We start from the raw sequence: 21,994 nt of genomic DNA on the forward strand, positions 1-21,994 counted from the left end.
AGAGAAATGCTTGCTGTACGACCTGGCTTCTCCCAGCACCAGCTGTCCCACATGGTTGATTCATCTCTCCTTCATGGGCCAACCATGGTTTACCTCCATTGCTGAGGAGCTCAGTGGGAGACCTGGAGGCAGACCTTTGGCTCAGACTTTGCTGTCTGTTCCCCTCACCCTTTAGATCCTGGCCTGGGGGCTGAGGAACCTCAAGAGCTACCAGCTGGCCAGCGTCACCTCGCCCAGCCTTCTGGTGGAGTGCGGAGGCCAGCTCGTGCAGTCCTGCGTCATCAAGAACGTCAAGAAGAACCCCAACTTTGACGTCTGTGTGCTCTTCATGGAAGTGGTGAGGACCTGGTCCCCACCCTGCAGTGATGCAGTCATAGAAAAGCTGGTTGGGAAGGACCTCCAGAGGTCCCATAAAAAAATGCATCCTATGGTGAAGCTAATTCTGTCCTGCTTAGCCTTGGTTCCCTTTGGGGAGGTGCAGAGCAGCTGCCGACCCTGCCCTGCGTAGTTACGTGTTCCCTCCCCTCTGCTCACAGCGTTTACCCAAGGAGAGCCTGTACAGCCCCCCCATCATCGTCAAAATCATCGACAACAGGCCGTTTGGCCGAAGACCTGTGGTGGGACAGTGCACCATCCGCTCATTGGAGGACTTCTACTGTGACCCCTACCGAGAGGAGACAGATGGTCCCCAGGAGCACTCAGGTACGTGCTGCCATGAGGACCACGCTGGCTGCACACCCGTACCCTTCTCCAGGAGGAGCTGTGGGTCACTGTATACGTTGCTTTTAGCTCAGCCCAGCTGTAGGTCTGATATAAAAACCCCAGGAGGTGCCAAGGAGGAGTTTAGCTCTGGGGTTGGTTGGTGAGCTGGGCTCTCCCTTGGCCAAGCTGTCCAACTCTCATGAACATGACCTGGTGTGAAGGCTCTGGGCAAGGTTGAGATCGCTCCTGGAGCTTGATCCCAAGGCTCAGCTTTGGGGTTTCTAACAGCTGGATGTCCTGGTCATGCTCGTGCTTGCTCTGATTGCAGATGATGTGAGCCTCACGCCCAGGGATGACGTCCTAATTGACATCGATGACAAAGAGCCTCTTATTCCTCTCCAGGTAGGGAAAAAATTACAGTGGTGGGAAGACACTGGTTTCTTACTTTGCGTGATATGGGGGAACTTGTGTAGGTACAGGGCTGGGGTGGAGAGTGATGCAGATCTCTGATGTGAGATTGTGTCTGGTTGTAACCTGCCTTTTGCAGCTTCCACCTCTGTTTTCACCTCCTCTCCTCCACCAAGCCATAAGGAACAACCACAAACTCATCCTTCTCCCCTACGTTTAATATGAGGCGTCAGATTTGCTTTTCTCGGGGAGAGACCACAGACTCTCTCCATGCCAGGCTCTTCCCTCCAGCGTCTCTTCCTCAAATGTATGGTTTGGTCTGAGGCTGAAAAAGGTTTGCAGTCATCCCCTTAGGGCTCTGCTGTGCGGGATGCTCTCTTGGAAATGAAGTCTCTGCCCCAAAGAGCTGACAGCCTTGAGGGGACCTACCCCAGCACTGGAGAGGGTGAACTGGTGTTGGCAGATGGGACAGTTTGCCCAAGGCCACACTGGAAGCAAAGGTTGCTTGAGGCTCAGTCGTCCTTACCACAACCACATGGCCAGGTCTCCTTTCCCCAGTTTTGCTCTTTGTTTGCAGGATGCTTTGCTGCTTCCAAACCCACTTGCTTCTTTCAGCAGCTCCAGTTATTCTGCAGAGGGTCACGGTGGGGACTGTGATTGCAGAATATCCCATGGTGGTGGGAACTGGACATGCTTTAGCAGGGTCAGTGAAGGAGGAATGTGTTGGTGCTGTTGCAGAAACTATGTGCCATGAGTTTGAGGGGTCTCAGCTTTCCCTTGTAGATGGGCCAGGCTGGGCAATCCACTGGGGTTGCTGTTCCTCCTTCCTGAAGCAGAGCTGGAAGGTGTCTGGCCACACTGGTGACACTGGCCCTGCTGGTGCTTCACATTTCTATGGCTCTTGGGTTTCTTTGCCAGCAGATGTGTCCTCTTTGGGGCAGAGACCTGCCAGTGTTGACGTGTGCGTGTGTGGCGCACAAATCTGTAGGTGACCCTGATTGCTCAGGAGCTGCTGAAAGTGTTGTCAGAGGTGTTTGGTGGAGCTTTTCATGGTCTCCTCTTCCCTTTGGTGTATTTAACGTGTGCTGGCATTTCCTTCCTCCCTGTTGTAAAGGCTGTGGGCGCTGCACGGTACCTCGGGCTAGAAAAGCCTGAGCTTTCTGTAGGAGATCTGCCCTTCAGGTATGCCTCTTGCCTTGCCTTTCACTGCCCGTAAAGGCAAGATGTATAATTTGGGTGTCAATGCTTCTGCTCTTTATTCATCTCCTTGGTGGCACCTCAGTGTTTCTATTCACGAGGACTTTACGATCCACTGATCCGTGCCATCAGATATCTGCAGTTATGTCCCAAGCTGGGCTCAGATTGGCGTCCCAGCATCAGGCTGTCCCTGGAGATTCCGAGCTGGAGCTTGGAGCTTGGAGCTGCACCTCTCTCCTTGTTGCATCCCTCGTGCTAGGTTGTCTGCTTTAGGTTTGTGCCGTGCAAGTCCTCCCTGCGGCTGAGCAGGCGTTGCTTAAGCAGGAGTGCACGTTGCATGCTGCAACTTCTGCCCAGTTCAAGGCTTTCAGGCTTTGGGCTAAGGAAAAATCAAGATTTTGGCCAGTGCTCGGCAAAAGCTGTGGGTGTGGGACTCCAGCCTGTTGCGGTCTCAACTGCAGCTGGCCCTGCTCATGCCTACCTGTCCCAAGCACTGATGAGATCCAGGCTGATGCTCTCAGGCAAGGTCACCCCGCAGCGAGGCATGTCAAATGAGCTAGCTTTTCAGGTTCCCCACCAGCCAAGAGGTGGGACGTTCACATGCTCAGCACCCTGGGATGCTGGCATCTTGTCCTGAGATGCTTCAGTATCGATTAGGAACTTGAAAACATTGACCCAAGTGAACAAGTGTCGTTGAAAGGAAAAAGCAACTCCAGACAGAAAATACTGCTGACAACCTAATTGGCTTTCCGTTCGCTTGCCATTTGTGGATTTGTCTTAATAATTTACAATGGTGCTTCATCTTGTATCAGTGAAGTAACTGGAGCATGTCTGCAAAAACCACACCAAAACAAGTCTTGGAACGGGAATCTTCACTTCTGCAAATAAAAAAAACCTTTTTTCTAGCCTAGTGCAGAAAGCACTTGGGAGAAAAGTGAGGTCAGGGAATAACATGGGTGGGAGGGTTGGGGTGCAGGTCCTGATTTTACCTCTGATTAACCGCGTGATGCTGGGCAAACGATGTCTCTTTGCTGCACCAAGGAAGCCGATGGCACCCAGTGCTTCCCCCAGGGCTGCGAGACCCTCTGCAGAGACAGCTGTGGGTGGGATGGATCCCCAGGAAAGGGCCAAAGCACCCAAGGATGGGTTTGCTGCTCCCACGGTGGCAGGCACAGATCTAATTCAAGGGCTGGGAGCACGCATGAAGAACAGGAAGGTGCTGCCTGGCAGCAGAGGCCGGGTGGAGTTTGCTTTAGCCATGAACTAAGACCCCCAACAGAAGGGTTTTCTGGCCCCCTCCTGACCCACAACCACAGATGGGGCAGCGATGCGTGGACTGGTTTTGCGTCTGCAACTCCAGCAAGCTCCAAAGACGTAATTTCTTATTTTTTAATAGAAAAATCTACCCAACTTTCAGTTTGGTTTGCTAATTTTTTTTTTTTTTGGCATATTCTAAAATCTACAGTTTAAAATCTCCCCCTTCCTTTTTTTTTGGTCAATTTTCAGTAAAAATGGTGTTGTGTAGCAAAACAACAACCTGCAGCACGTCTGACGTGCAATACTGCTCTTCGAGAGCATCAGAAGGACCATCTCCACACCAGCCCTCTGCTGCCTTTTTCTGATGGCAAAACGATTTGTTAAATGCAACTGATTTTACAAAACATTTCCTTCCCTCTGACCTTCATCTGCCAGCGCCGTTTCCCACCCCTGATTTTTCTGTGCCTTTGCCAGGGTCACTCCAGACCCGCAGTCGCTCCTGCTCCTTCTCCCGTGATTTTTTTGGAGGTGACAAGAGGGAAATGCAATTCCCTCTGGGAAACCAGGGTTTTGACCCAAATTTGCTTTCTCGTGGGGAGCCAGCACGGCTGGGGCTTGGGCTGGCTGCTGCAACGCAGGACAAGGTGGGCGCTTTCAGCCCAGTCGCTAATTACCCTTTTACTCTGCTTAATGGAAATTCCCCTGCTTTGTTTGGCCAGCGGTTTATTAACCTGGTGGCTGCTTTTTTGAGGGAGGTGAGGGGAGGAAAATTTCCTCCCATAAATATCCTTTACGAGAGCCGCAGGTGAAGGCTCTGCTGGGTGCAGAGAGGGCCGTGCCCGCTGTTGCTTGAAATGCTCTGATCAGATTGCCATGGCTTTTTAATGAAAAGGCATCTTTTTAACAGATTTTTCTTTTCTTTGGGCACTTTCTAGTGGTGAAAAATCAAGAATGTTTTTCATGTTAATTTTGCAGGACTTCATTCACTTTCAGTGCTTCCCCCCGAGACCCGTTCACCGTTTCCCTGTTTTCCCCAGGTTTTGTTGCACCTGGAGGTGAGGGCAAGGCAAGAAAGAGAAACCTAGGGTGCACACTCTTACGTTTGCGCTCCAAAAATGGCAGAATTTCAAATTTCTTTTGGCTTCCACCTTTTTTATTGCAGTTAGTTTGGAAAAGAAAATGAAAAATTGTCCTTCAAAGCTTTTTTTTTTTCCATCTTTTGACCGCATTAACCGTGAACATGCTTGTTGGTGGCATGGGGTGTGCAAGCCAGAGATCATAGGTGCTGTGCAGACATGTGTGCACTGAACGAACCAAGATGTAGATGTCTGGATTGACTTTTATCAGGGCACCGTGTTTGAGTGGGCTGCAGGGACCAGGCACGGCCCTGGAAGCACAAATCTATCCCCGTGGCTGCCGGTGGGAGTTTTCCTGTTGATTCCCTGTGCTGGATCATCCCATTTACACCTGCATTTGAGGAACCAAAGGTGCAAACCTCCATCACTGCTGAGGTGGTGCTTTGGCCCTGTCCATTGCTGGGGGACCTCTTGGAGATGCTGACCCAGAGGAAAAGGCAGCTGGGCAGGGTATTTTGGGGTATTTTGGGGGAGTTTGGGAGGCAGAGCAGTATCGTGGTATGCAGGGACCTCTTGCACATGCAGCTCAGCACCACGCTGGGTGTTGATTGTGTCCATACAGCGGTCAAAGGTGGCAGAAGGTGACAGGAGAGGTGGGAGGAGAGGGGCAGCCCGCTCCTTCTCCGAGTCTGTTCCGAAACCTGCTCTTCATTAGGCTAATTTGGAGCGAGGCCGGAGGCTCTGTTACGCAGTGCCCTGGCACGGCAGAGCTGTTTAAATTGCAAACAAGAATTAATCCCCTCCTCAGATGTGGTGGTGCATCGTGGGGAAACCGTCGCTCCGTGAGCCGTACCCCGTCACCGCAGGCGCCACAGGATCTGGCCCTGCTCCCCCCATCTCCTCCCACCCCGCACAAGCAGCTCCAAGCAGGAGCGGGATGAGGAAGAGCTGCACCAAGGGCCAAGGGGACCCGTTTCAGATGCCTGCACTCATTCAGGGCTGGGCTGGTGGGTTCCCCGTGAGCAGGTTGTGGTGGGAGGAAGGAAAGTAGCAGCTGCTGACCCACCTCCAACTCCCGTCCTTTCCAAAGCTTTGCTCTGGATGCTCTTGTCCAAACACTCTTTCTGCTCTTTACCAGTTTTTAAAGTCAGTGCAATATCTGAGCGCTCCTGCAGAAGCTGTAGGCACTTCTGATGGCATGCCAGATCCAGGTCTGTCTGTCTGTCTTTTGAATTACAGCCTGCCACTTAGCCTCCTTTGGAAATTTATGTGCTTTCTATCCAAATTCATGGAAAATTACTCTTTCCCTGGCTCTGAAGTTCTTCCCCGAGACTTTGGGATGCTCTCTGTCCTGATGGAGACCCATACACCATGGAGAACAACACGGATCAATGTTTCATCCTTGGTACAGTTGGCTCTCCATCCACTACGTGCTTTGAAAATTAGGACCGTTGTCATGTCTGCAGCAGGTTGGGATCCATCACAGGGACCTGGTGTGCCCCAGGCAGCAGGGACACGACCCTGCTAGAGCTAGAGCTCTGTGACCGGGAGGTGGCCCTGGTGGCCAGGCTGTCGTCTGGCAGGAGGAAATGAGGTTTCCTACTGACCTGGAGGCAAAAGAGTTGTTTTTGGAAGGTGACAACTCAGGGAACAGAGGGTTGTTGGCAGCGAGATCCTCAGCATTTCTTTGCCGCTGTTTGCTTCTCGGTGGAAGTGAGGACCTGTCACCACCCTGGAGATGCTGCAGAGCAAGGAGAACAGGTACTGGGTTTGGGGCTGCAGATGGGAGAAAATGCATCTTCCTGCAGCATCGGTCCCTGTCTTTGTGCTGCTGGAGCCATGGGCACGGAGCACCCCATGGATCTGAGTCCTGGTGGGGAAGAAGCCGTCGTCCTGGTTGGTGTTGGGGTGGAGAAGTTGCTGGCAGCTGATCCCCTGTGAGATCCCCAAGGCTTGTCCCATGGGCTGCCTGTTAAAAAGCCCTTCCTGAGCATTGCCTGAGGTGACCTGGGTATCTTTTCCTTCTCAATACTTGCTCCCCCAGGCAGCTTTTGGCTGGGATGTGCAGAAGTAGATCTGTCTGTAAGAAAACCCAGCCCACCTCCCCATTCCCGTGTGCAGACCTCGTCGTTAGGGGACTCAGGCTCGATCCAACAATTAGCAAAACATCCAGGACGGCACTTATGGGCAGTGGGTACAGAGGACAGAGATGAGCCACCTTCTGGCCTCTGAGGATGCCTGTGAGGAAGAGGAGGGCTGTAACGATGAGTGAGGGAGGGGCGGGTAAAGGGGGGCACCTCTGGCCTCACCGAAATGAGGTCCTTCAGCCTTAGGTTGCAAAGTGAGGTGAGGTGAGCTCTTGCTCATGTTTGACTTTCCTTTAACCAAAATAAATGACACTACGTATTGCATTATGTAATTTTTATTTTTTAAATGTCCAGCAAAGGTCAGAAAAATATTTCCCTAGCAATGTCCCCAGACCTGAAGACAGGGCCTTCTTCCCCAAAACTACCCCCGAGCAACAGAAGTAATGAGCCGGGTTTCCTGCGGTGCTCCCGAGGCTGGTTCGGGTGGAGCGGCTCAGCTTTTTCCTCCGAGGAAACACTGAGCTCGATGAGGCTCCGCAGGGCTGCGGCTCTCCCAGACCTTGCAGGGACTTCATCATGATGTCAGGAAACCTGCTCAAATTGTCCTTTTGGGGACAAAAGCTATGGATGGGGACACAGGCTCTTTTATACAGGTGTACCCAGCATTTGCTCTCGGGGCTGCTCCCCGGCACGTGGAGCGGCATGGGGGCTGCAGAGGTCCCTGCAGCTGCCCGGGGCTGTGTCGGAGGAAGCAGTGAGGCAGAGGTTTGCAGCTGGAGGGACCCCAGCTCTGCAATACATACTTTGTTCCCTGGTGGAGTTTGAAGCCTATCGAAAGCATCTGCAAACTCGATCAAACTTGGGGAACAGTTTAAACGGGAGGTGAAAGGATGAGAGGGGGAGAGGGACGTTGCAAAGCCAAAACACTCTGCTGCAGCGGTTTCAAAGTGGAAGGCTTTGACATTTCTTTACTGAAACAAACATTTCGCAAACAAAACACCCTGCAATGAATTGAATTATTCAGCTTGACCCCAGATTAATTCTTCTCTGTTTGTTTGTTTGTCTTCCACTTTTGCCCTTTGTTTGGGGAGTGGAGAGGAGGGAGCTTGTTCCTGGAAAGCCAAACCAAAATTCCCACCTCTAAATTTTGGCCCTGGATGCTGTTCCTCCCATGCCCATCCTCTCCTGGTGTTGGACGTGAGTTGGCGTGACTTTTGCTTAGGTGGTCTGACACCCTGCAGCCATCGGGGTCCCTCCACCCCGCTCTGCTCCCCTCCGGAGCCAGGTTTGGAGGGTGAAAGAGGAGTCCCAGTCTGCAGAGACCATCCTACCCCTTCTCCCTGGGAAAGGCGATGGATCCCAGGCCAGGAGCCCATGCCCGGGGCTGCAGTCTCCGTAGCGCTTGCTCTTCCAGTGGTGACCTTGGAAGCAGGAGCGAGGATTGTTCCTGCCCATGCATGTGTGCATGGGTGTGTTTCATTGTGTGGCTCCAAAGCCTTTCTCCCTCCTTGCCAAGCCTGGCTTTGGTCCCTCTTCTGATGGATGACTGGAACAAAGGATCACTTTGTTGTCCTCATCTGAAATAGAGAAAACAAACAGATGCAAAACCCCTCTGCTGTGAGGTTGCTGTGTGTGTCGTCCATCTCGTCCAAGTGGGGTGAGAAGTTCAGCCCGAGGTCTGTTTAAAACAAGTCTGTGTGCACATGAACTGCAAACATCATGGTTACCAAATGCGAAGAAAAGAAGCTCCTAAAACTCATAGAAAAGCAGTTTTTCTGCAGCAAGTTCTCCTGGGCTAAGCCTTCCAGGTTTGCTTCTCTGGGAGTGCACATGGAGTAGGGTTTTGCAAGGGCTGAGCGTGCACAAGTGGCCGTGGGATTTCTTGGGTGAGCCAGGTGTGGCTCTGCCTGTATTCCTGCCTGCTCTGCACCCGCAGCCTCCCCTTGTTCTCCGTGCTCTTTCCCGGGTCCTCATCCCCATGGGAAGCAGAGCAGGAAGGACAACCATGAGGTCCCTCTGCAGCCCCGAAGGATGAGCAGATATTTGTTTCTTCTGATAAAATAGCGGAGGAGCTGTCTCCCACTGGACTCCGAGAGTTCCATGGGTGTCCTAGTGGGAACTGAGCCTGGGGGAAACTTTCCTCCATGAAGCAGCTGTAAATTCAGTGTTTTCAGCTTGACCCAAGGTCTGATGAAGGTCTGGTTCGATGGGGTCAAAAGCAGTGCGTTTGAGGACCAGCCCGAGCTGGCGAGCAGGGGGAGCACCGTCGGGCCTGGCCTGGTGCTCAGAACCAGCTGTCTTCTGGTGAGAACACCTCATTTCTCCCCCTTCTCCATCTCGAAGGAAACACACCTTGCAAGACAGAAGCAGAGCTGCTGCTTGCTGCCCAGGGCAGGGGTAGGTGATGGCAGCTCTTGGTTTGCCAAGGACAAGCTGCACTTGTGCTCGGCGTTTTGTTTGTACCAGACCTTGGTCCTGAGCTCTCCTAATCCCTTTCTGTTAAAAACACCCTGGGTCAGATCCCTCCCTGGCTCCTGCAATGAACTTGGCTTGCTGCGTTTGCAAGCCCTCAGTGTCGGCAGGAGGAGATGCTGTCCTGCGCTGAGAAATATTAACAGCTTTTCTGTAATGTGGGTTTTTGCTGCAGTTTCCCTTTAATACCCCATTTATTCTCTGCAACCATTCAAACCCAGTCTCATTTGATGAACACCAATGAAAACCCCAACCCTCCTCTCCTGCCAAGGATGCCTTGTCCGGGGAGACCTCAACCTTATAACGCAGGGGAGGGGGAAGGCGGCACTGCTCGGGTTCATTCATCTTATTTCTCCTAAATTGTGCTTTTGCTGATGTATGTTAAACATTGTTTCTCTAACCCCATTGATAACCAATCATTTTAATTTGTAGCTTGCGGAGGGTATGACCAGCTCAGCATTAATTAACATACCAGCTTCTCGGGCCCAGCCTCATGTATGTATTGCTTAATTTCTAACTTACTTGCTTGTTTAATGGGTTTTATGAATGATATTTGTGCATATATATATAGTTAAAGATCTGCAAAAATTGAGACATTTCTTTTTGTGAAAGATCCCCTCGCTGTCCTAGAAAAATGGAAATTTCATCTTGCTACAGGTGTGTGTGCATTTCAGCAATCGTTTTCCTTCATGCCAAAGAAAACGAGGTCGGTTTTGGGAGGAGGGATGAGGAAGCTTCCTCCCTCTTGTCCTTGCGGAGCCGGCAGAATTACGTATGTGCTCGAGGTCAGATGTCTTCCCAACAGCCTCTGGCTTCTCTGTGCACGCCTGCAGAGCCTGTTAGCTCAGTGGAGATGGTGTGTCCTGGGTGGCTGCAGTGGCATGGTTAAGGACTTGATGGGACTTCTGTGCTCCTCCATGTCCCAGCTCAGGGACCGTGACAAGTCCTAGGCATCACGTTGGCATAAGTTGAACTAAGAAGGTGTTGACCTTCCACTAGGAGGAGGGTTTCACCCCAGGGAAGGTTTCATCTCAACAGCAGGACTTTGCACAATCCTGGTTCTTGCAGGTATACAGCCTGGTGCCCTCAAAGCATGGCAATGAGGGAGATGCCAGGCAGTGCCTAAGCAGTGACAGATCCCTCCTTGCAAAATGTCTCCTGCTCCCTTCATGCATTTTTCATAAGGAAATCAGATGTTTGGGGTGTTCTTGGGTTTTGTAAGAAGGGCAGTGAAGCTGCTTTGCTTTCTCAGGGCTGGCACTCCAGAGGAGCAATTCTCCTCCATGCCCCAAATTCATCCCTAGCAGGGTTGTGACCTTGGGGCTCTTCACCCCTCTTAGATCCCTCTTGATACTGGCCCATGAGTTACAGGACACGGGCAGTTCCTGCCAAGAACCATGCATGTTCCTCCCGTGTGTTTCAGGCCAGAATTAGTTGAATTGCTTTCCACTTCCTTGCTGCAATAAGCAGCAACTCCATCCCACCGGCCGAACCCGGAGCGGTGCCCGCGTGCTTCAGCCCTGGGCTGTAAAACACCGATGGGCCAGCCCAGACTTTTGGAAGAAGGTCAGCTCGGAGGTGTTATTTATACTGTGTCTTTGGGAGGAATAGTCTCCCTTCGAGGTCTGACAATGTGGGATGGAAGGAAAGATAAATCGGGCTTTCACTTGCTGAAAATAGAGTAAAAATAGAGCAAGCAGAGCACATGAGTAGGAGATGGGTTGCAGCTTCATGGCTGCTGTAACCTTTGCATGCAGAAGCCCCTGGGGCATCTTTGTAGGTCTTGGCACAGGGTTGGAGGCATGTTTAACGTCCAGCCTGTCTCTCCATAATATATAGATATGTGTTTTGTTGGCCCTATGTGCATCTCTCCAGTACCTCGTTTATCCTTTGCACCCACAAAACATTGTTCACTGATGCGACTTTCTTTGTCGTGCAGAGAAGACAGATGGGTGGCTGTGCTGGGATGCGGAGTGTGGAAACAAAAGCTCCATAAATAGCCTCCCCCCTCCCTCTGTTCATCAGCATCTTTAATTTACATGAATATGTTTTCGGTTTAGTTCAAATAAAATTTTACAAAACAAAAAAAAGAAAAAGAAAAAGAAAAAAGCTGCAAACCATTAATTTAAAATAAAAGCAACAGAATATTAGGCAGTAATAAACCCATTCTCCTGGCCTTCACCAGGACCCTACAAGAATGTGATTAAATATAATAAACCTCATGTCGTGGAGAGCTGCTGACGTCTCCCGGGGGAAACCATCCTGTTTTGGAAAGCATGTCACCGAGACGGCCCGTGCACGTCTTCCTTCCCGTCTCCTTCTCCTTTATAGCTGGGGAGCTTTGCACGAAAGCAGGAGCTGTGGAATGAGGCATAGGGGCTGCAGCTGGTTAAATATTAGGAAAAAAGCTTTTGCAGCCAGAAAAATCCAGGCCGGTGTGGAGTGTGTGAGGGAACTCCTGAACTTCGCCAGGTCCTGCCTCCGACCGTGGTGTTAATGATCCGGAGGAGGGGGAGCGTGATGGGAGATCATGGGCTTGCTCTCGTGGAGAGCTGACTTGCAGATCAGTCTGCCTGTCTCCTTGGTGGAGTCCACAAGAGTTATTTTTTCCCTTCATCTCGAGCATGCGGGTTATCTGCATCCCCAGCAGCGTGGCCTCAGTGCGCTGAGAAAACCTCAAAAAACCCCAGACCCACAAACAGCTCTGGAAAATGGGGCAGGCATTGCCAGGGGGACCCGGAGAGCCACCAAGGAGGGCGATAGCCTTTGCCTCTGCTCCCTGTGGCAGCAATCCCCTACACCCACCCACGGGGTAAAAGCTGGGGAGAAGTGGGCCCCTGTGAACCTCATGAGGTTCAACAAGGCCAAGTGCAAGGTCCTGCACCTGGCTTGGGGCAACCCCCAGTATCAACAGCCTGGGGGATGAAGGGTTGGAGAGCAGCCCTGCTGAGAAGGACTTGGGGGTACTGGTGGATGAAAAGCTGGACACGAGCCGGCAATGTGCGCTCGCAGCCCAGAAGGCCAACCGTGTCCTGGGCTGCATCACAAGAAGCATGGCCAGCAGGTCAAGGGAGGGAGTTCTGCCCCTCTGCTCTGCTCTGGTGAGACCCCCCTGCAGCGCTGCGTCCAGCTCTGGGGTCTTCAGCACAGGACAGACAGGGACCTGTTGGAGCGGGTCCAGAGGAGGCCACCAAAATGATCAGGGGGATGGAACAGCTCTGCTATAAGGAAAGGCTGAGAGAGTTGGGGTTGTTCAGCCTGGAGAAGAGAAGGCTCCGGGGAGACCTTATTGCAGCCTTTCAGTGCTTAAAGGGGGCTTATGAGAAAGATGGGGACAGACTTTTTAGCAGGGCCTGTTGGGACAGGACAAGGGGAATGGTTTTAAACTAAAAGAGGGGAGATTTAGACCAGATATAAGGAAGAAATGTTTTACGCTGAGGATGGTGAAACACTGGCACAGGTTGCCCAGAGAGGTGGTAGATGCCCCATCGCTGGGAACATTCAAGGTCAGGTTGGACGGGGCTCTGAGCAACCTGATCTAGTTGGAGACATCCCTACCCACAGCAGGGGGGTTGGACTAGGTGACCTTTAAAGGTCCCTTCCAACCCAAACTATATTCTATTCTATTCTATTCTATTCTATTCTATTCTATTCTATTCTATTCTATTGCGATAGTGTGGTGGGGACATCAGGTCAGGGCTGCCAGAGCTGATGCTTCAGGCTCTGCCTGGAGCCTGCATGAATCCAAACACTTAATCTGCAGTTGTTTATAACCTAGTTCATAAACCCTTTCTAATCTGGCCTCTCTTCGCACTCCTCTAGTGCAGCTGTTGCCAAAGTCCTCTTAGAAAATTCAAGAGTCGGCCCTTCGTCCCTCTCTTGTCCCTCCTGAGAATCTTTGGCATAAACAAAATGAGATGATTTTGCAACACCGATGTCTTGTAGACCCACCTCTCTGCTCCAGATCTGTCCCCTTCCCACCGCGCTGAAATCCTGGCTCATCCCTCTGGAGTTCAAGTGATTCAATCATGTTCAAAGGGTGAAAGAGAGACTCATGGCTTCTTAAAATGTCAAAATAAGCTCTTTTATGAGCCATTTCCCCCTCCCTACTTGGGAGGAGCACTCTGTAATTATCCACAAAATCCCCTCTGTAATTATCCACAAGATCCCCTCTTTGTAGTCCCGTAAATCCCCTTTTCAAACTGTCAAACCATCCCTAGAGCCCCACCTGGGCTTGGCCAGTGTCCCCTTGAAGCTCCCCGAGGATGGAGGTGCCATCGCTCTCCGTGTGTCTGCCACGATGCCAACAACCGCCGACCTGAGAGTGTTCAGGATGAGATCCTGGTGACCCTAAGGGTGTTAATTTGGGAAAGCGCAGGGGACTGCAGGACAGAGGAGAGCCCATAGACATCATCAGCAGAAGGTGCAATACACTCTTGCTAAGATCAGAGCCTATTTAGTCAGCTGAATCATGACTAAAGCTGAAGTAGATGTATTATAGATGCCACCACTAGAGCTGGTCACACCGGGATCCCTTTACAAACAAGGGACTGTAAAACTCTCTGTGCCTTTGGCCTGGTTTTGATATCTGCCTTAAGAGTTGCCACGCAACTCCTGCATTCCCAGCTGTGAAATGGTCTGGCAAGATCTCCTCTCCACCAGCCTTAGCTTGCTGGAGCAGTAGCAGCAGTCAGGCAGTTTATGAGCATCTCTCAGAGGAGAGGAGCTCACGAGAAGCCCTCAGACACCTCTGAGCCATGAAACTGCAACGAGGAGCCTCCGTTCTCCCCTGAGAAGCACTATAAGGTGCTTTCTACGCAGTGGTTCGTACCGTTATTTTGGCTTGCGATGCTTTGGTTGTAAGAAATACAAATAACCCATCAAATGACAAGTTAGCAAAGCTAACCCAAGCCAAAAAAAAAAAGTCAAAATCTGTAAACTATTTGGAATAATTGGTTATTTGCTGTGTTTGCTACTTCCAAATCAGAGCACATATTTTACGGCTTATCCTGTTACTGCTAGTTGGAAGAGCTCTTGGTGTTGGATATCTCCTGCTGAAAACAGTCGCCAACCCGCTCTGCAGCCCAGCGTTGCCCCCCGGCGCGTTCCTGACACCGTTTTTTTCTCCCAGAGTTTGGTGCACTCTTGGGGGATGGCCCGTGGCCGTGCCACAGGCGATGGGTGAAAGCCCTGCCAGACCAATCTGCAGGGCAAGCTGGCTTTCCACCGCCTGGGGCTGCGGGGGAAAGCATCCCCAAATATAAACCATGGGATAGAGAAAAAATGATGGCAAGGAGGTGCGTGGGAGGCTGCCTTTGGGTGGACATGGCTAAATGTAGGCTGATTGAACAAGATGGAAAAAAAACCCACTGAAAACAAACAGTTTTCTCCATTGCTGAGCAAAATTAAGAGTATGGTGAAAAAAAAAGTGAAACGGCCAGAAATGGATAATTTCTCTTTATGAACATCTGACAGTTCACACCTTGAGGGTTAATGGAAGGATAAGCCAAGTCCCCTTGCAGCCTCCCTGTGTGGATACATGTGGTTTTCTCCTCCTCCCTCCAGCGCTGCTTTCTGCACGGTGCTGCTCAGAGCTGCTCTAGATCCCTGGGCTAGGTTGAAGGAACCAGGTGAAAGGACCAGGTTAACCCAAGGATAACCCAAAGAGAGGTCCCTTTTGGGGAAGAGGTTGGAGTTCAAGGACGTGGGGAGGTTGTTAGCATGAAAAAGGCTTCCTCCAGCTCCCAAGGTCTGGCAAGCGTGAGGTCCCAAGCCCAGTTTGTGACACCTCCACCCCAGTGTCTTGGGCAGGGCATGGCCTCCTAGCAGGAAAATCTGATTTTTTCCTTCCTCCCAGGCACTTCTGCAACTGCTCCTGGTCTGCATTTGTAGGTGATGGAGCCCCTAGGGCAGCAGAGGCTGACATGTCCCCCCGGCATGGGGATAGCTGGCACCTTGCTTGGGTGGTGGGTGGCTGGTTGGCTTCGTTGCAGCCATTTCATCGCAGAACCGCCCCAAGGATGCCTCCCGCAGCAGCGAGCCGCTCGGTTTCCTGCCTGGGAGTGCTGACCTCTGGAGCAATGCTAGACAGAGCAGCAAAGGGATTTAGGATGTGGTTGGAAAACCCCAAGGAGCACAGCTGCGGTGTTTAAAGACATTTTTGTGTTCCCCAGCTGTTTGCCATGGCCTCTCCGCTGGATTTTTCTGCGCCCATGGGAGGACAGGGCTGGGCTGGGTTAGTTTAGTCGGGTAATGAGCTGAGCTGACCAGGCTGCCTTTGTGCTGGAGCAGATGAGGATGCTAATACCACCCTCTCCAAGGCTGAGATGCTGGGTGTCATCTCCCACAAAAGCGTGGTAACAAACAGCTGGGGAGATGCATCTATAAGTGTCCAAGCTGTTTCTAGAGGGATCTTCTCATCCCAGCTGCAGAGCTTTCCTATAGCAGGAAATCTGCCTCCCAGATGTGAGGTGTGAGTGCATTTGAGACTGAGGCAGTGGCTTAGCTTCTTTAGGGGCAATATTTATTATTGCTATAATTATCTATATTCCCACAGGGAAGAGTGTGTAATCACTATGAGAGCAAGTATAAGTATTAAGACTTCAGTCGTCTCATGCCTGCTCTGCTCTCCTGGCTTGGCTGTCTGGACGTTAACCTGTCTTTGCCTCAATTTCCCCCACCTGGTGATGATAAGGACTAAATTTCACCAGAAGCCGATATGTCCGTTGCGTGGCAACTTCTCAGTTTTCCACGCCTCCTTTTGCTCCAGACCAAAATGACCATTTCAACATATTTTGTGAAAACTGGGTTGTGCTGGACCAGCCCAGACTCCTGCTAACCCTATCTGGGAACGTATCTGATGGGATGGGCTGGAGTAGCAGGAAACCCTGGGCGGTGGGGAGAAAATCACCCTGGCTCAGCCTCCCCAATAAAAATGAGGTTAAAACTGGTACATTCCCCCCTGGATGAAACAAAACGAGACTGAAAACATCCCGAGAGCTGCCAGGATGGCACAGGTCTGCACTGTGGGGTCCAGAGGAGGGAAGAATTTCAATACCCTCAACAGCAATGTGCATAGCCCTGGGTAAAAGTCCTACGTGGAGACCAGACACAGCTTAAACCTCCTTCCCTGTTATGTGGAGGGGGTAAGTAAGCGGCGGCTGCTGGCTCTGCTGATCCAACGGCCTGATCCAGAACGCCCTTAAGGCTGCGTCTGAAGAGCCTCATTGACTTCAGAGGGATTTGCACACTCGATTGAAGTTAAGCATGTGTCTGAGTGCTTTTGCTGTGTCCAAGCCATAATCCCAGAAATGTTTCAAGTGGGAAGTTGCAGCCTGCTGGTGAAATTCTGGTTTTAAAAACTTTTTTTTTTTTTAAATCTGAATTTCTTTATTTTTGGAAATGGCTGTGCTTTTGGTTGTAAGACATTCCTCTCTTCCGGGATGCCCCCCTGGAAGGGACTCTCCTGCTGCCCCTTTCCCGGATGCTCATGGAACTGCTGGAAAACTGATGAAATGGTCCCTTTCAGGCTCTTGCCTGGTGAAATTGTCCTGGATCCTCTTCTGCCGCTCCCATATTAAATGTTGACCTTTCCATTTTAGCAGAAAATGCCAAAGCTGGGCATCCTGGAGCTTGAAAGGTCTTGACTTTATCTCAGTACTGAAAGGGAAAATGATTGCAACCCTGTCTCCAGTCTCAGGGCGTTTGGGATGCAGGTGCCAGCTCTGCATTATGGTGGTCCCTGCTCTATAGGAACTGTGGTTGTGGGGGAAGAGGGCATGAGCAGGGATGGAGAAACAGCAAACCTTCTGATAAGCATGACAGTGGCTCACCACATCTGAGTGAGCTTCTCCACGAGCCAAAATTTTAGCCGTTAGTCGCTTGATGTGAAATTTATCCACAAGCGATGCTCACCCGTGGGTGTGTGCCCCGCTGCTACCCCATGGGGTCCATGCAAAAGTTGGAGAGGGCATGCAGGATGCTTGAGGTCCCTCAGCCACCTGTGTCAGGGCTCAGGGCACAGACCCTGACTCTGAGGACCGTCCTGTACCACGTCCAAAATAAAACACTGGAGGTGATTTTGGCTATCGCCTGGTTGCTAAATGAAATCCCTGAATTCAGTCGCTCATGTGGTAGAGCCGTTTCTTTCCCTGGCTTTCCCATTTGCAGGCAAATGGATTAATGTCCTTCGCTATTAACATTCCAGCCGCTCCCCTTGCCTCCTCTTTTTTTCCCCCCCCCCTTTTTTTTGTAACATCAGTAGAAATCAGCAAAAATATCTAACCAAATTCTTTGTCTTGGGGCTGCAGAAGATACCATGGGTAAGTCGTCAGATTAGTTTAAGTGCTTTCTTTGTAACTCAGTACCTGTGGAATGTCGTAATAAAGCCATGATGGTCAGAGTGTAGCTTTTTAAACAATAAAACAGGGGAAGTGATGAAAGGCAAAATTTTTTTTTCAAAAAAAAGGGAGGCAGCAGAGGCCTCAGTTAATTTATGTAATATTTCTATTAAAAACAATGTCTATTCAAGACAGCAATTTAAAGCCTGCACCGTTGGCTTAAAATATAAATCCAATAAACCTCTATTATGATTCCTCCATTAGGTCAGTGTGATGGAATTTTGTGGACTTCTAAAATAAGACATCATTATTTTTCAGGAATGTTTCATGAATCACAGTCAAAGCCCCTTCATCTTTGCTTGTATAAATTTCAGAAATGGTGTTCTTATAAAATATATACATTTGCTGAAGCCGGCAGCCGGCTTTCTTCTTGGAACAGCATCCTCGGAGCTGAAATCCTGTTTACATAGCAGACGAGGCAAATGCTCCTTAATGGCGTTGCGGCTGTGGGCTGTGAGGTTGTGAGGCTGAGGTTGTGTGAGATCTGCCCGTTTCTTTGCAGAATATCAATGAGAAGAGAGTTACATTATTCCTGAGAGAGGTGCAGCACCTGAGGACCATTTTTTTTTTTAGTGGAAGTATATGCATTTATTTGTTTGCCCATGTGCTTTGTTTGGATGGGGGGGTTGGGTGGTGCTGGGACACAAACCAGAAAGGCAATCCCCATTCCAGAAACCCCAAAACCTTCCAGGCAAAGCCTAAATCGGGGGCTGAGTTTAAGAGCAGTCCTCACGTCCTCCCTGAATTTCAGGCTGTCAGGACCATGTCAGCACAAGAGTTAATTCGTCTCATCCACTGTGTGGTCCTGCACTGCGGTCCTGGGAAGACCACCACCCAAACTGGCCAAAATCTGCCCCTGGCCTAAAAATGCTGCAGATGTCTTCTTGTGAGCTTTACCTCATCCTCCCATGGAGAATCATCCTCTCTGCTGACAGGTCTAGGTTCATGGTGTTGCTGTGGTTGCAAGAGCTGGATTTGGGCTGGAAGCATCCCAAAAGCACCTTGAAATCAGGGAATGAGAAGCTGCAGGTTGGGTTCACGATAGCTTCATCACCTCTGCAGGACAGAGACCCACCAGACCCAGGCTGTGCCATGGGGTTGGTGCACAGGGCAGAAGTTCAGCTCTAGCAATTATGGGAGATGCTGCTGTCATTGATCGTTGGGGTTTGCTCGTGGAGATGTGTAACTTTGGTATCCCTTGCTGCCAGGAGGAAGAATTCATTGACTGGTGGAGCAAATTTTATGCTTCCACAGGAGAGAGAGAAAAGTGTGGCTGCTATTTAGAGAAGGGCTTTGACACCCTGAAGGTAAGTGGCTTTGGCTGGTTCTGGCTCATTGGACCTGCATTCTCCATGGTGTTTTTCCACAAGCTTTGGTTTTTTTGAGTCTTTAGGCTTTTTTTTCTTCTGGGACAAAAAAAAAAGTTAGATCATTTTCTGCTGAGAGCAGGTACTTTTGTTTTAAAAAATAATTATTTTGAAAACTCAGTTTTCTTGTAAAATGCTTTCAGGTAACTTTCCACTTTGCAGCCTTCAAGAAATGGTCACTTTTCTAAGTGGCAGAGGAGGTGGGGAACTGCCACCCTGAAAAGTGTTTGGGAACAACAAGAAATGCCAGAGATTGCTTAGGGAAGAGGGAGATTTAGGTACCCTGTTACAAGAATTGCTAAAGTTAAGACAGGAGCCCAGATAGGACTAAAATGAAGAATACCTCATGGAACGCCTCTCCTATGAGGAAAGGCTGAGAGAGTTGGGGTTGTTCAGCCTGGAGAAGAGAAGGCTCCGGGGAGACCTTATTGCGGCCTTTGAGTACTTAAAGGGGGCTTATGAGAAAGATGGGGACAGACTTCTTAGCAGGGCCTCTTGCGACAGGACAAGGGGGAATGGTTTTAAACTAAAGGAGGTTAGATTTAGACTAGATATAAGGAAGAAATTTTTTACACTGAGGGTGGTGAGACACTGGCACAGGTTGCCCAGAGAGGTGGTAGATGCCCCATCGCTGGGAACATTCAAGGTTAGGTTGGACAGGGCTCTGAGCAACCTGATCTAGTTGAAGATGTCCCTGCCCACAGCAGGGGGGTTGGACTAGGTGACCTTTAAAGGTCCCTTCCAACGCAACCCATTCTACGATTCTACGATTCTGTGAAGACCTTGACTGGTCTTAAGGAAAATGTTCCCAGCAGGAAGGTCTCTTTGGCTGATGAAAAACCCTCTGTGACACCTTGGCTTAGTCTGTGTCTTCTGTGATGTGCTGTTATTTATTGTAGGGTTGCTCAAGATCTGTCCTTCATCACTGTCCTGGGTGAGGGGCACCTGTCACAAGGGTGACAGGTCCCAGGACTCTGTCCCAGTGGGTGGTATTTCCCCCAGGCTGTGGAGTTTGGGTCAAGTCATGTCCCAGATCGGTGGGGACAAGCTGTTGGTGTGCGGGAGCAGTCCCTCTGCCCGGGAGCTGTCCCTGCCCTCGCCCCCCATCTCTCCCTCCCCAGGTCTATGAGACGGAGCTGGAGAACATGGAGGACTTCGAGCATCTCTCTGACTTCTGCCACACCTTCAAACTGTACCGCGGCCGGTCGCAGGACTCAAATGACGACCCCTCGGTCGTGGGGGAGTTCAAGGTGCGATGGTCTCTCTGTCTGCCTGTACCCAGGAACAAACTCTGCTGGGTGGAAGGTCTTGCTGCTGAGTGGGATGATGCCAATTGACTATTTTTGGGTAGGAAATCAGTGAGAAATGGGCCATAAAAGCAGACCACTGGGCCCCGTCTGAACAACCTCCCAGTGCAGGTCTGGCTGCTGTATTCCCAGCAGTGAGTGCCTCGCGTGCTTCAAACCCAGTCCAGGCTGTGTCGTCATCCTCCAGCAAAAACCCATCGCTGGATGCAAGCGATGGAGCATCTTCTTCCTCTGGGGCGGTGGTGGGAGCGTGTGTGAGCACTGATGGTCTCGCCGAGGCGGAGCTCAGAGCTCTCCCTTTGGAGGTGTCTGTGGAGTGCAGAGCAGCGATGCATCTTTTGCTCTTTGTAACCTTTAGCCTGTTTGCGAGAGAAGAGGGATTAAATTTTTCTAGGTGGGTTTTTTTTTTTTAATTCCTGCTCTTACTCAGCGCTCTCCTCCCCCAAACAATACCCAGAGACTGATTCCTGCCACTTCACAGGGAGGAAATCAGCTCTGGTGAATAAAACACTTGTAAATTTTTGCATTTTCTCTCTCCTCCTCCCATCCCTCTCTCAGGAACCAGCTGCCTCATTCAGGAACCCTTTAAACTGTTCCTGCAGAGAAAGGCTCAGCCTAAACCTTTCGGGGGGCTGATTCATAACAAGGCTCCTTCACACCTCTTTAATAGCGTGAAGGCTCAAAGAACAGTGAAGTAGAAGTGGTAAAGGACAAACAAGCTGGAGTGGCTCTGTGCAGGCTTATAAAGGAGTTTGCATCCATGTTCAGGCAAGGGAGGAATGATACAGGCAGCTCGCCACCCTGCTCCTGGCTCCCTCGACCATGAAGAGCCTGACAGGACACGGTCTGGTCTAGTAGCTAGAAGAGGGTCAGGATCTGGGCTCTGTCCCCAGCATTGTAGTCGTTGTAGATACCCCACCCTTGGAAACATTCAAGGTCAAGTTGCCTGGGGCTCTGAGCAACCTGATCTAGTTGAAGATGTCCCTGGTCGTTTTATGGGGGTTGCACTAGATGACCTTTAAAGTTCCCTTCCAACCCAAACCGTTCTATGATTGTGTGATTCTATGCAACCAGCCAGACTGTTGTTGCAAACCTGCTCACATGAGATCCATCTGCACGTGTGGGTGTGCAAGCGCAGCTGAACACGTCTGTCCTTCACAGGGTTCGTTCAAAATTTACCCTCTCCCAGATGACCCGCGAGTCCCAGTGCCACCTCGGCAGTTCCACCAGCTGCCGGCCAGAGGACCCCAGGAGTGTCTTGTCAGGGTCTACATCATCCGGGCCTTCGGCCTCCAGCCCAAGGACGCCAATGGAAAGGTATCCTGCTGGGGAAAGCTCTGGTGGCTCAATGTTGGCTCACGGGGTGGGCTCTTTCAACAGGTCAGCCCTAATTGATCAAAATTTGTATATATGGCTTAAAATTTAGAAACAACGGTGACAGCAAAAAGGAGAAAATCTTCTTTCTGCCTCCATTGCAACATCTGGGAATCCCAGGAACCAACTCTTCCTCCATCCTGAGGGATTTTTCAGTAGGGCTTGTTAAAATAGCTAAATGAGGTGGTTTTTTTTTACCTTGGTGCCGAAGGAAACAAAATCATGCCTTCACATGACTGCTTTTTGCAGAGCTTTGCCGGTCTGGAAGAAAAATTCAGTGCAAAAAGAAAATTGTGTTGGTTCGAAATGAAAATATTCATTTTGTTTCACTTTGCAAAAAAACTCAGG

At 50.5% G+C, this 21,994-nt stretch overlaps 1 protein-coding gene across 1 annotated transcript in view; it reads left to right on the forward strand.

The window, feature by feature from the left end:
- Nucleotides 1-21,994, forward strand: part of DYSF (dysferlin) — a 105,553-nt gene that overhangs the window by 45,947 nt on the left and 37,612 nt on the right. The window contains exons 37-43 of the mRNA XM_075148332.1: nucleotides 176-337; nucleotides 537-702; nucleotides 1,031-1,104; nucleotides 9,632-9,694; nucleotides 18,807-18,905; nucleotides 20,087-20,215; nucleotides 21,434-21,589. Of these exons, the coding sequence (XP_075004433.1) occupies nucleotides 176-337; nucleotides 537-702; nucleotides 1,031-1,104; nucleotides 9,632-9,694; nucleotides 18,807-18,905; nucleotides 20,087-20,215; nucleotides 21,434-21,589 (849 nt within the window). The remainder of the gene's footprint in view (nucleotides 1-175; nucleotides 338-536; nucleotides 703-1,030; nucleotides 1,105-9,631; nucleotides 9,695-18,806; nucleotides 18,906-20,086; nucleotides 20,216-21,433; nucleotides 21,590-21,994) is intronic.

Source organism: Calonectris borealis, chromosome 4, assembly GCF_964195595.1.
Source record: "Calonectris borealis chromosome 4, bCalBor7.hap1.2, whole genome shotgun sequence".
Taxonomy (NCBI): domain Eukaryota; kingdom Metazoa; phylum Chordata; class Aves; order Procellariiformes; family Procellariidae; genus Calonectris; species Calonectris borealis.